The 14,018-nt window shown below is 50.1% G+C and overlaps 1 protein-coding gene across 3 annotated transcripts in view; it reads right to left on the bottom strand.

The window, feature by feature from the left end:
* The window catches only part of HOMER2 (homer scaffold protein 2), a 93,047-nt gene extending 79,781 nt beyond the window's left edge, over positions 1–13,266 (bottom strand). Inside the window, exon 1 of one of the 3 annotated variants that reach the window (XM_004278306.3) lies at positions 13,082–13,266. In XM_004278306.3, the coding sequence (XP_004278354.1) occupies positions 13,082–13,086 (5 nt within the window). In that variant the 5' untranslated portion in view covers positions 13,087–13,266. The remainder of the gene's footprint in view (positions 1–13,081) is intronic. The other 2 variants (XM_033402939.2, XM_033402938.2) reach the window with 2 other exon arrangements.
* Between the last annotated feature and the right edge of the window lie 752 nt (positions 13,267–14,018).

Below are 14,018 nucleotides of genomic sequence, written 5' to 3'. Positions count from 1 at the left end.
AGAACTTTAATGCATTTTTTAGAAAAGTTCTGGAAGAATTATTAACAACAGAACAGTGACTGGCTACCCAGAGAAGCGAAAGCAAAAGGGGGACTGATGGGGATGAAGCAGGCTCTCCCCTCCTCCTACGCAGCATCCCCGACAGCTGCGGAGAGCAAAGCACCTGGAATCCAACCAGGGTGGCCGTCTCTGACTGCCCATCATCTGGGTCTGGGACTGCTTGTCTCTGCTCCTGCCCCCAGGTCGCTTGGATGTTGGCAAGTAGTCTAGCTGTGGCAACTGGCACCTTTGCAAACTCACATTCTTGAATTTCCAACTAGTCCCTCAGGTTGCTCACAAATCTGTATTTGCCCCAGCTAACTCCCTGCCCCACCCCCGACAACCAGCTGTACCAAACCATTTCCTCTGTTCCCAAACTACCGCCTGGTTCTCAGATCAATTCCTTAGCTCACACTGAGAAGGAAAAGCCAGTTGGGACTTCCCTGGTGGCACAGTGGTTAAGAGTCCGCCTGCCAAGGCAGGGGACATGGGTTTGAGCCCTGGTCCGGGAAGATCCCACATGCCGCGGAGCAACTAAGCCCGTGCGCCACAGCTACTGAGCCCATGTGCCGCAACTACTGAAGCCCGCACGCTCTAGGGCCTGTGTGCAGCAACTACTGAGCCCACATGCCACCACTACTGAAGCCCGCGTGCCTAGAGCCCGTGCTCCGCAACAAGAGAAGCCACCGCAATGAGAAGCCCGTGCACTGCAATGAAGAGTAGCCCCTATTCGCCGCAACTAGAGAAAGCCCACGCGCAGCAACGAAGACCCAGCACAGCCCAAAAGAAATTAAATTAAAAAAAAAAAAAAAAAGCCAGTCGACCCAGCTCCCTCATTCCCCTTTCCACCACAGCCTCAAAATGCCTCCATACCTGTACCTTGCCTGGTCTCTAAGGATGACTCTCCCAGCCGAAAGCTCTTGTTCTAGTTCCCGCCTGCCTCCAACCTCACTGCCTCTCATCTTTCTCTAATGCCTTCAACCTCCTCCTTTCCCTTCCCCCTCAGACTTGCAACATGCTCAATTATGAAATAAAAATCAGCCTTCCTTCTACCCTGACTCATCCTCAAACTCACCTTCACCTTCAGCCAGACTTCTCTATTCCCCTACCACATGCTCACTCCTTAAATCACTGCAGATGGATTTCTGCCTTCACACTTGGCGGAAGCTGCTCTTAAAATCCATCAGTGCCCTAACACTCCCACCCTCACAGTGTATTTAGCAGCATGCACCTTGGGTCCCCACCCAGCTTTCTGAGGTTTTCACTCCTGTTGAGTACACCTCCCTTTTCAGCCTCCTCTTCCCTGGCTTCCGCGACACCTCTCTCCTCCAGCCTTCCTCCAATGTCTTCACCTCTAAGACTCACCCACTGGCTTCTTTTCCTTCTCTTCAACTGTTATCCTTTCCCAGAGTTCCATCTTCACCTTCTTGACCCACTCTCTCCTTGGCTGATCAAATCCATCTCAGAGGTGATGGCTCTCAAATCTGTACCTCTGATTCTATCCTAATTGCTGTACCTCTGATTCTATCCTAATTGCTAAGTGCATTGCTAAGTGCTAGGGCTGAATTTCTACTGACAGAGGCCACTCCATATGACACACCACAAGTGGAAATTTACCATAATCACCCCAGACTAAACCCTCATCAATTCCCTCCCCAAAACTGCACCTCCTCTTGTGTTCCCAACCTTGGTTAATGGCACCACCATCCACTCAGCCATACCGTCTAGAAATATCCGAACTGCTGGCAGCTCTGCCTCTCCCTTTCTCTCATTCCAACAATCAAGAGCTGTGTGTCCACCTCCCACCTGACTCTCAGGGCGTCTCTGGCCTCCAGAAAGTGCATCTCAAGAACATGGATTCTGCTTCTCAAACAGGCTTGAACTTGGTTTCCAACTCTGCCACTTCCTGGCTAGGAGCTTGAACAGATTACTGATTTCTCAAGTCCAGTGTCTCCAACTATGAAAGTGAGGGTTGTTGTGAGAATTAAATGAGATATTATATAGACACACTCTGCATGGTAACTCCAACCCACTAAGTTCTCATTAAATAATAGTTTAATTTGTGTCCTAACTTAGCGACTCTATAGGAAAGACGTTCAAGCTTTCTACCTCTCACCTCCAGCAAGGTGTCTTACATATATTTTTCTATTTTATTGTATTATGTTCATTCCTAGAAGCCGTCTCAGATCTGGAACAGAACAGGGCAAGGTTTACGTTACATAAGTCTGTGCCATATCTTCTTTCTGCTCTCAACATTTCTTGCCTGACTGTGGCTAGTTCCTATGAGGTCTCTTTCCTCTAATCTCTTAACTTTCTATGCAACCCTTCATTACCATCTCTGGAATAATTTTCCTAACGCAAGTAACATTCTTCTCTTCAGAACTGAAAGTGTTCCCTCATTATGTATAGACTGAAGTCCAATTCCATGGGATACAGCATGTTTCTGCCTCCTACCCCAAGTCACCTCTTCCTCTCTGAGCCCACTGCCTGCCACTGCCCTGGGGGTCAGGCCTCATTCTCTGGTTCCAAGACTAACTGCTCCCCCCACCTCCAGCCTCACCCATGGCTGGCTCCCTGCCACCCACAGGATGAAGTCCCAACCACTTGGCACAAAGGCCTTTCCTTCATGTCTATACCTTCCTGACCCCTTCTCCACACTCACCATGTACTTCACATTCTTTCTCACCTCCCTGCCCACTACTAACAGCTAACACACATCACAATGTGTATTTCATTTAATCCTCACAACCACACTATGACGTTGGTACTATTATCATTCCCATTTCACAGATGAGGAAACTGAAGGTCAAAGAAGGTCAGTATCTTGCTCCAAGTCATACAGCCAGCGAATGGCCAAGCCAGGCCTGAGTACAAGGTTTCTGTTCTTGACCTCCATACTCCACTGCCTCCTATGGGAAGCTCTCTCCATCTAAATGCTTCGCCTTGTCCTGCCTTTCTGTCTGCCTGGGAAACTCCTACTCGTCCTTCAAGACTCAGTTCCAAGGTCATCTCCTTCAAGAAGCCTTCTCTAACTTCTTGCAGAGTTAAGCATTTCATCCTTGTTCATATTTCAATACAAGGGCTAATCTCACTGCCCTAATTAGCTGCCCACCATCCATCTGCCTCAGGAGGGCAGGGACCCTGTTCTAACAACCTCTGTCCTCCTGGAGCCTGGCCCAGAGAGGGTGCTCAAGAGCTAGGGGACGGCCATTGGTCAAAGAGTCAAGAAAGCTACAGGATTGGCTTCTCTGGTGGCACAGTGGTTAAGAATCCGCCTGCAAATGCAGGGGACACAGGGTTGAGCTCTGGTCGGGAAGATCCCACTTGCCGCAGGGCAACTAAGCCTGTGTGCCACAACTACTGAGCCTGTGCTCTAGAGCCCGCAAGCCACAACTACTGAAGTCCGCGTGCCTAGAGCCCGTGCTCGGCAACAAGAGAAGCCACTGCAATGAGAAGCTCATGCACTGCAACGAAGAGTAGCCCCCACTCGCTGCAACTATAGAAAGCCCGCACACAGCTACAAAGACCCAATGCAGCCAAAAATAAAATTAATTAATTAAAAAAAATTTTTTTAATTATAAAAAAGAAAGCTACAGGAGCTGAGGAACAGATGAAGGGTGATGAGAAAGGAGTTCAGATCCATATAAGTGGGTGGGAATCAGAGATATGAGCCTCTGAAACCAACTACTGTCTAGTCCACATGGCCCCTGGTCCAATATCCATCCCATGTTAGTCCACTAGGTAATGTTTGGTTGATGTCCACCTCCCCACTAGACTGCAAGCATCATGGGACCATGAATGGTCATCATTGTGTTTGTTCCCAGCACCTACAACAGTGCCTGACACAAGGTAGACGGCCACGATTCCTTGAAAGAATAAGAGAATGAATATACAATGAAGGGTTCCCTAACCAGCAACACAAATCCCTAGTCTGATGCCCACAACGGGGAGAGCTCCTCGGGTTTTTTGTCCACACTTGCACCTCCCCATGAGAGCAACTGGTTGGTAGACTGGCTTTCTTGCTGGGATGGGTGGGTCAGCTTCCTAACCTTCCGTGTCCACTGACTGGTAACATTCCTCCACCCGCACGACTGGAGAGGCTTTAGTGATATGAACGAGAGCTTCAGAAGGCAAACCGCATATTCTCCGGGTCACCCAGTGACAGGGAACCAACCTTGGCAGTACTCACGACTGGCCAGCAGCTGAGGACTCAGGGGAGCGCCCAAGAGGATTAAAGATGAAGAATGGACCATTCCCAACCATGTACTCCATAAGGTACCTCAGGAGTACCTTGAGGAGTACACCTGCCAACCTCCTACCCAAAACAGAAATGATCATGATGATCACGGTGAATTTGGCCACCACTGATGAAATATTTATGTGAGACGTTGTGCTAAGTGCTTTACACACATTTTTCTCATTAATCGTCTCAGTCCTTTAACAGCTGAAGACAGTGAAGCTTAGAGAGATAAAATGACTTGTCCAAGCTCACACAGCCAACCAGGGGGGCTGGGGTCTGTACTGAGCCCCCCTGAGTCCCCCTGACAGGTGGCCTTCCATGACAATGGACTCATCTTGCTGAGACAGCCAGTTTTTTTGTTTTCTTGTTTTTTTGTGGTACGCGGGCCTCTCACTGTTGTGGCCTCTCCCGTTGCGGAGCGCAGGCTCCGGACGCGCAGGCTCAGCGGCCGTGGCTCACGGGCCCAGCCTCTCTGCAGCATGTGGGATCCTCCCGGACCGGGGCACGAACCTGTGTCCCCTGCATCGGCAGGCGGACTCTCAACCACTGCGCCACCAGGGAAGCCCGAGACAGCCAGTTTCATCTTCGGTCTGCTCGGAGGGGTTACAGAGCTCATCCTCAGGCCCATGACCTGAAATCAGCCTTGATGCCGCCTCCACTGAGACCTCCTTTTCCTGCCCTTTGGAGCCTCCCAAAACAGGCTCCATTCCTCTTCCCCAGGAGGACCTTTTCTCCATCACCCCACGCCCCCCCAGGACAAACAACTCTCCTGTTCTCCATTTATCTCAACAACCCCAATTAAAAGCTTTCCCAATTAAAAATCCCAAAAGGGATCCAATGCCTGGGCAGCAGGGTCTACAATATTCCTCATTAATTGGATCCCTGTGGACAACCCCTACCCCAAAACCCACAGACAAGATTTCCCCCAGAGCACAAAGGGAGGAAGGAGGACAAAGGGCTGGCTGGGCAGTTCTGCCCCTCACTGGTGATCTGGACCAAGATCTCCCCAGGACAAGGCAACAAAAAAGGGACCGTCAGAGCCCCCCTGGTAGCTGGGCCTCAGCCTCAACTTGGCTGGGAGGCACCTGGGTACCAAAGGGTCTCTTACTGCACAGCTCTCAAGCTAACTGCTCTGGCTGGTGGCGATGCCTTATCCTAAGCTTTTCTGCATGGGGTGAGGGGGCGCCACGGTCCCCAATTCCTCAGAAGAAGAAGAAGAAGACAATCAACCAGGCTTGTGAATAAAACTGTTTAAAAAGAAAAAAAAATCTCTAGTCGTTGACAAATGTCTAAATGTGTTCCCCACACGTGTATTTTTATTCTAACAAGCTAATTTGAAATATAATTTAAATAAATTCTACCAGAATGATACCATATGACTAACAGCACCCGGCGGCAGAACTTCTGGAGGCTTCATCGTACATTCAGCAGAGGTTTCCAACCTGACACTGTTCCCACACAACGCACACCCGCTATAGGACACCGGCTCCTGCTGCCAGCGCGTGCCTCCAAGCCTATAAATACGACTTGGGGGCAGCCTGCGTGAGCAATACCTGGAAGTGCAGACACAGAACACACGGGGCTTGGGGACCAGCGTCTCCAAACCCATGCGAATTTAGAAAGAAGCTCTTTGCCTCAATTCCTCTTGAGGCTGCTTTTTGCTTAATTTATCTTCATGCTAGAAAAAAACCAAAGTCTAACCCTCAAGACCCACAAGGTCAGGACCTGTTACACCTGAGAGTTCGAATACTCTGAAAAATGCTTTTTCTCCAAAATTTGGATTTCTCCAAATCTGTTTGGGGGCTGCTGTTCACTTTCATCTGACCCAGGTGAAGGAAGTTTTTCTTTTCAAAGGGAAAAGGAGCTCCCAGCCCCACTCCATATGCCAAAAGGAAGTCTTTCTCCAAAGGTTTTAGACGCCAATGCTGGCTGAGTAACATGTCACAGGATTTACCCAGGTGTTTTTCTTTAATTGCCTGACAACTGAAGCAGGGACTGTACCCGTCCCTCCTGTATGTGTGTCCCTGCCAATCCCCTCGCCAAGGGAAGCCTCTCTGCAGGAGGGGCCTGATGCCCACCAGACAAAGGGCTTTGCAGCAGAAGGGGTGCTCAGGGGTGGGCACGGGTGCTTTCTGCTTGTAGAGCGCCTTCTCCTCCAGGTCTTAAAGCAGAATTACTCTGCCCTGATATTTCCAAACAAGCAGAAACAGTTTGAGCAGCTGGGTCCTGGTCCACCAACACCCTTAGCAACAACGACGAATCCTTGGTGTTCTTACCAAGATTCACTAAGGAGCAGTGACTCACTCAAAATTACACAGTCACTGCAAATTACCCAACGTTAATTGTGATCCTGGTTTCCTCTACCATTTCTTTCCTTCAGCAATTCATTTAAAGCAAACAACTGCTTTAAAAGATTATCAAAATGTCGTTTTTATTTTTTAAATTATACCCTGCCTTGTTCTAGAAAGGACTTAAGCAGGTTTGCAAGGATGTATAAAATTCAGCAAAATGACAAATCAGAAGTAGTTTTGGATTTAAATGGTGATGTATATTTATAGTGATTGGAGTGGAAAGATGTCCATTCAAGGTATTTTAAGTTGAAAAACTTATGTTACAAAACAGATGTATGATATGATTCCATTTGGATAAAAATATACTTGTTTTATGTAGACATAGATCTAGACACGGAGACATATATATTCCAATACATGGAAAAGTCTGCAAAGACAGACATACGATTGCTGATGGAGGTTATCCCTGCAATGTGGGATGACAAGTAATTTTCACTTCCTCCTTTATGCTGTTATTTTTTAGTAGGAACATGTAACATTTTTATAATTAGAAAAAAGCAAAGCTATTTACATTTTGTTAAAAAAAAAAAGCGGTAGATGAAAAAGGGTGAAGGTAAAACAAGGGCAGGGCCATACAACTGAATGAGGAATAAAGGTAAAGGATGAGGTCTGATAAATTTGCTAAGGGGGACCGCACATCTGTCTCTTAAGTTCCCCAGAAGCCATTACAGAAAAGAAACCTAGTAATTTACACAAATCATTGAGTCCAGCGGACAAAAACAAACCACCTGCTCTGCTCTGGGTCCTCCTTCAGGGGACTGTGCACAGGCAGCAAACGTGCCCTCAATTCCATTCTAAAACCTTCAAGGCCAGGTGTTTCAGGACTGTTTCCAACAAGAATGATGGCATCTTCCCAAAGTGAAAGTCAACCCAAAGTGAGGATTCATTTATTCCTATTCACTCATTCGTTCAGTACATATTTACTTAGTGTCTACCCCATGCCAAGTACTGTGTATTTTTCCATCTCTGACACTCAGGGTGACGCTAAGGGCTTCTAAATAATGAGGGTGATCCTACATGCTAATGGTCTCCCTAAGCATCTCCCCATAGTGTACTGGGGCATCTTTCCTAAGTTCCCCAGATAGTTCCTCTGACACCCTATGGATTACAATAGTTTGTTGAAACTCACACATAAAGCTGGTACTTGTATATGTGGCTTATCTCCTCTTCCTCAAAACTCCACAAGGGCAGGAACTAACTAGTAGGTTTGCTCATCCCGGATCCCCAGTAGACTCTCCAACTGCCTTACAGACGAAGAGACTGAGTGAACCTCAAAAAGCTTAAAAAACCCACAACAGGGGACTTCCCTGGTGGTCCAGGGGTTAGGACTCTGCATTCCACTGCCGTGGGCCTGGTCGGGGAACTAAGATCCCAAAGCCGCGCCGCGCAGCCCAAAATAAATTAAAAAACAAAACAAAACAAAAAACCCCACAATAGGACCAAGAGAAGACAAGTTTCCTCAATATATCTGAGAGGCTGTTATCTATTTTAGTCAACACAAAGCCCAAAGAAAAGTCTGTAATTTGTAGGAACTATGTAATTAGGTGTGATTCAGAGGGAGTGGAAAATGAAAGGAGAAGGAATGGTCATCAGAAGAAAGCTAATCGGTATAGATTACCAAAAGAAGGCCCACGGTGTTAGATAACCAAGATGGTTACATCGCAACGTAATCTTGGCTGAACAAAACAAATGAGTGTAAACTGAAGCCAAACAGAAATACAGTAGATCTTGTTTGTAAACACTGACAGAATCATCCACAAGCCACGACAGCAGACAAGCTGGCTTTTCTGTTAGCCTTCTGCAGGCGGGTAAAAAGGTAATTTACAACCCCAGTGATCGGGTGAGAGCCGACAGCCTGAAAATGAACCCAAGTCACAATAAAAGCTAAATGGCTTGCTCTAGCATTAAAAGAAAACTGCATCCAAATGTGATTTCTTTCTCTCTTGGCCCTTGCAACTCTCAATTTAGTGTGCTATATAAAAGGTAATCCACAGCTTCCAGGCCATAATCCAAGCAAGGCTGCCCACGACATTCAAGCATTAACTCAACCAAAAAATTTATTGGGGACCTATTAGGTGCTAGACACTGTGCTAGCTGTTGGGATTCACTGGTGAAAAACAGAAGACCCTGTCCTCTAGGGATGCTACTGGGGAAGGCAGATGATAGACAAGGAGGTAGAACTCAAACGACAGCAGGTGTGCTGTGGTGAGCAGTTGTGGGAACAAAGTGTGGCTACTGTCAGCATTTAACAGGGGTGGTCAGGAAAGTTCCCTGAGCAGGAGATCCTGATGTCAAAATGCCAAGGATGAGAAGGAGGAAGGTATTTGCAGAGTCAGGGCAAGAACATTCCAGGAAGAGGGAAGAGCAAGTTCAAAGACCTCCCAGGCAGGGCAAGAAAAGAAAGGAGGCCAGTGTTAGCAGAAGGCAGTGAGGGATGCCCAGAGTGACTGGGATGGCGGGGCACAAGCCAGCTGCCTGTCGGCTGGAGGGTGCTTAAGGAAAAGAGTGATGTGACCTGATTGAAAAGCCGATCACTCGGGCTCCCATGTGGAGAATGGACTGGAGACACCCCAGAGTGGAAGCTGGGGGGACTGTTAGGAAGTTAGTCCAGGAAGGAGGCTACAGTGGCCAGGACTAGAGTAGGAGCTATGATTCTAGGGAGAGGAGAATGCACCCCAGATAATATCCCAGAAGTAGAACCCCTGGGGCCCACTGACAGCCTGGATGTCAGGGGTAAGGGAGAGAAGAATCAAGGACGACTCTTGCAAATGGGTGGACGGTGGGGCCATGGACTGGGATGGGGAAGAAAGAGGCAAGGAGAGATCCGGAAGGAATATCAAGAGCTCCATGCGTGGACAAGAGCAGGAAGCCCTGAGAAAGGGCTGTGTTAGAAATACAAACATGGGAGTCACCAGCATAGAGAGAGTATTTAAAGCCATGGGGGGACTTCTCTGGTGGCACAGTGGTTAAGAATCCACCTGCCAATGCAGGGGACACGGGTTCGCGCCCCAGTCCGGAAGGATCTCACGTGCCGCGGAGCGGCTGGGCCCGTGGGCCATGGCCGCTGAGCCTGCGCGTCCGGAGCCTGTGCTCCGCAACGGGAGAGGCCACAACAGTGAGAGGCCCGCGTACCGCAAAATAAATAAATAAAAATTTAAAAACTTAAAAAATTTTAAAAAGCCATGGGGGGTGGGGGTGGGATAGGATAACATTACCTAGGAAGAGAGTGTTGACAGCAAGAAGGAAGCAGGACAAGTTCCTAAACAACCCACCCCATCACACTGAGGTCAGACAGAGGAGCAACCAGCAGCGAGACTGAAGAGGAGCTGTCAGGAAGGGAAGGGGAAACCCAGGAGAGCGTGGTGGGAGGGAGGAGGGAGTGGCCATGGCGGAGGAAGGCTGCTGAGAAGGGCAGGAAGACAATGACAAGGTCATCAATGACCGAACAGTTCTGGTGAAGAGGTGGGGACAGAAGCCAGACTGTAGACTGTGAAGGGCTAACAAATGGTAGGTGAAGGAAATGAATGGAGGCAGTGGGTTTGGACATCTCTTTTGAGATGTTTTCAGGTGAAGGGGAGCAAAGAGGTGGAACAGAAGGATAGGGATGTAAAACGAGAGATGCTAAAGCTGTGCTGTCCGATATGGCGGCCACTAGCCGCTTGTGGCTATTTAAACTTGAATTAAAAATTCAGGTCCTCGGTCGCACTAGCCACATTTCAAGTGCCCCAGAGCCACATGTGGCTGGTGGCAGCGGTACTGGACCATGCAGATACAGAATGTTTCCATCAGTGTGGAAAGTTCTACTGGACAGCACTGAACTAAAACATGTTTGTGCACTGATGGGAAAGACCCTGGAGAGAGAGGAAGGTGAGAGAACAAGAAATGTTCCCTGACAAGGTGAAAGGGGATGGGATGAATGGTCCACCAGGAGGGGTGAGCCTCTGGTAGGACAACAGGTGGGAAGGAAAACACAGGAGCAGCTGCACACGGGACTGTAGGCGTGGCAGGAAGATGAGGCTTTTCCTTGGACTGTGGCTCTATTTTGTCAATGAAAAGGGACGCAAGGTGTGCATGGGGAGGAGAGAGAGGTCTGAGAAGGGGAGAAGGTATGAAGCAGCTTCCTTGGGAAGTGAGAACACAAACTTACTGGGGAAACCACACACTTAATGCAAAATACTTCTCAGAAGAGAAGCGGGAAATAGCAGTGAACATCTGAATGAGGAAAAGCATCTTAAGTGGGGAAGAGATAAACTCAGGGTTTTTTTGTTTTTTTCCCTTAAATCTTGGTCATGTCTAGACAGTAGAGCCATGACAAAGCTGTAGGATCACAGCAAGACTTTCTACTGGCTGCCCTTTCTTGGTTCATCCCCCTCCATCCTACTCAACTCTCGGAAAGGATGACATTGGTTCTATTTTCGGTTAAAATGGCTCCCTCCACCCTCCTCTGTCTGTACTGCTTACCCAGCCCTTAGCTCCATCTCAACTTACAGCCATGGTTTGTACGTTCAAATAAATTATAGAAGAGGTGGATATATTAAAATGGCAGAAGTAGGTAGGAGTTACAAACCAACCGTTACCTACAAGAAGTGAGTAATAGATATTTATCAGATGATGTTAAAATTACATGAAAGGCATATTCAATGTTTAAACAAAATCTCCAAGCTACTCCTCCCTGCTTCTCTACAAACAAAAATTATTTTCTGACATTTTCTTTAAGCTTTTATGAGTAAACGTTTTCATTTCCACAGAAGTATTTGTTCTCAACCACAGAACTTAAATATTTGTTTTTGACCATGCAAGTGTGTTGGGTTGGTTTTGTGTTGGCTGGGGGGAGGGGGGAGAGAGAGTGTTAAAATTACCCAGATCCCTTTTATCTTCCATCTTGAGACCTACATCTGCGAACTCCTTCTTCCCATACTTTTTTTTTTTTAAAGTATGAAATCTGAGAGCCTCAAAGCTTCCCACTGCACAAAGAGCAGCCCTTTCATCGCTGACCAAGAGGTCACTGGCAATGTTACAGAAAAACTGCTTCCCAGCCAGGCTGCCTCTGGTAGAATCACTCACACCTTCTGCATGTGTGAAATCTGGATCCGCACCAATGTCTTAAGCAAATCTCCTGGCCCCTCTCTGTCCCCCCTGACCTGCCCATGTTGGTCTGGAGTTCTCACACTTCCCTTCTCAAAATTCCTCTTGACCTCCCTCTGTTTCCTCCAAACACTTTACAGACCACACAGATAAAATTCACTCGGTAGAATTACTCCAGAAACTTACCTGGAGTAAAGTAAGGAGTAAGGTGCAACAAAGCCACTGACCCATGAGAGCTGGGTCAGGCCACCAGGACAATCCTTCCCCTTTCCACTCCTCACCAATCCCATACAGGAAAGCAAGCTCTCTAGACCCACCCAGCAGCAGTCTTTGGGTCTTGAGAAGCTGTTTGAAGGCCGCTAAACTTAGCAGCAGGGGACACAGAGACTCAGGAACTCTGGCTCACTTACCCACCCCCCACTCCCAAGCCCACAGTCAGGCTGTGGCTTCCCCTCTGCCGATGCGCTCAGCGTCCTTCTACAAACACTCATCAGCTGCCTGCCCAACCTGGGAGAAATCACCCCACCACTTCAGGCCTCAGTTTCCTTATCTGTACAATGGGAATAGCACCCGTTCCCTGAGTGTGCACAGCACATCATCAATATGGGCTCACATCGGGTAAGCAGATGTAAGGAGTTAATTTTGTGATTAGCACAGCGGCTGCCTGACTCACAGCGCCTACTGCTCAGAGAGACGCCAAGGAGAAATCAATTCTGCTTTTTAAATTACTTTATATACTCAGAAGCATTAGTCACTTCGACAGAGTACTTCAACTTCTCTCCTGAGCATCAACTCAGTTGTTTCAAAGACTGAAGCCTTATCTACACATCCTCAGTCATCTCAAAGCAGACTCAAAGTCCACTATTACTACACTGGGGATTATTATTATTTGGTGTGTTCCCTTTCCAGGAAAACTTCGATTTTCATTTTGTTTGTAATAAACCCAATCGTGCAGAAAGACTAACTGCTTCTTAGACTCCAAAACACAGGCCCTGGAGTTGATCGCGCCCGGAGCGAGGGGACCACGGAATGGCCGAAGCACGGAGGCCGGCCAGGGTGCCTGTCCCCGCCCGGTGCCCCCACGCCCGTGCCCGGGCTGCCTGGGAGGGGAAAGGCCACGGACGCGGAGCTGAAAGTCCGCGCCCAGGCCGGGGTGCCCCTGGCCGGTGTCCGCGCGCCGGGCCGGAGGGCGCGGAGTCAGGCGGCCTCAGGCTCTCAGGAGCCGACTGCTCGCTGGCTCCAGGGTCCCGGCGCGGGGTGTAGGGGCGCGCTCGTTCTCGGGGCTCCGAGCCCGGGAGACGCGAGCCGCGGCCCCGCAGCCCCTCTGGGGTTGCGCGCGGGGCGCGCGCGGCGCGGTCTCACTCACCCCATCTCCGGCGCTGCTCCGGCTGCCGCTCCGACGGGGCCTCTCGTGTTCGCTCTCCGCCCGCTCTGCAGCCGCTCCCCGCGCGGCACATGCGGCAGCCCGTGCGCGCCCGGCTCAGCCCCGGCGCCGCTCCATTCCGCGGGGCTGCGCGCCTGCCGCCGCCGCCGCCGCCGCCGCCGCCGCCGCCGCCGCCGCCGCCGCCGCCGCCGCCGACACCAGGCGCGGGCGGGCGGGCGGGGTCTTGGTCGCCGGGGGCTGGGCTGCTGTGCTCGGGCGGTATCCGCCCCGCCCCGCTCCCGCCGCCCGGCTCCTTACGTAACCTCTTGGCCCCCGGGGCCGGCGCCCAGCCGAGGGGCTGGGAGCGCGGCCGTGTGTGCGGCGTCCTCCCGGCGCCGCCCCGCGGTCTCCACCCACCTCCTGAGCACACCCCCTTACCTTTGAGATTCGGCATTGGCTCGCCCCCGCCCCACGCCCACCCGGGGGCTTGGCGCAGTGCCGCGAGCAAGCATCCAGCCTGCGGGGATATAGAGGCCCGCTCGCAGCTGGAGGGGACTTGGGGCGACCCTTAGTGTGCAGATGCTGGAACGAGGCCCCAGGAGAGGAAGTGATTTGCCCAAGGTCACACATTCAGATCTGAGCTCAAGGCCTTCAGAATCTGTGATGGGCACGGCTATGTCCCTCCTTATAGCCCCCTTTCATCTTGCCGTCCACCGCCAGGTGGGTGGCTCAGGGTACCCCCACCATGAAATTCTGGAAGCCAGCAGGGCAGGGAGGATCCTACACCCGCAGCAGGTGTTCTGGGCTCTTCCCTGGGTAAAGATGGGATGGGGGCTTAATCAACTTGGCTTAGAGCAAGGGAAATGGAGATGGCAAAAGTGGAGCTTAAAGAAGGGCAGTCTTAATCTCCTTTCCACGTATCAGGTCCGGATCCCCTACT

Source organism: Orcinus orca, chromosome 2 (genome assembly GCF_937001465.1).
Source record: "Orcinus orca chromosome 2, mOrcOrc1.1, whole genome shotgun sequence".
In the NCBI taxonomy this organism is placed as follows: domain Eukaryota; kingdom Metazoa; phylum Chordata; class Mammalia; order Artiodactyla; family Delphinidae; genus Orcinus; species Orcinus orca.
The sequence above is the reverse complement of the archived record's forward strand: the minus strand, read 5'-3'. Positions and strand labels throughout refer to the sequence as shown.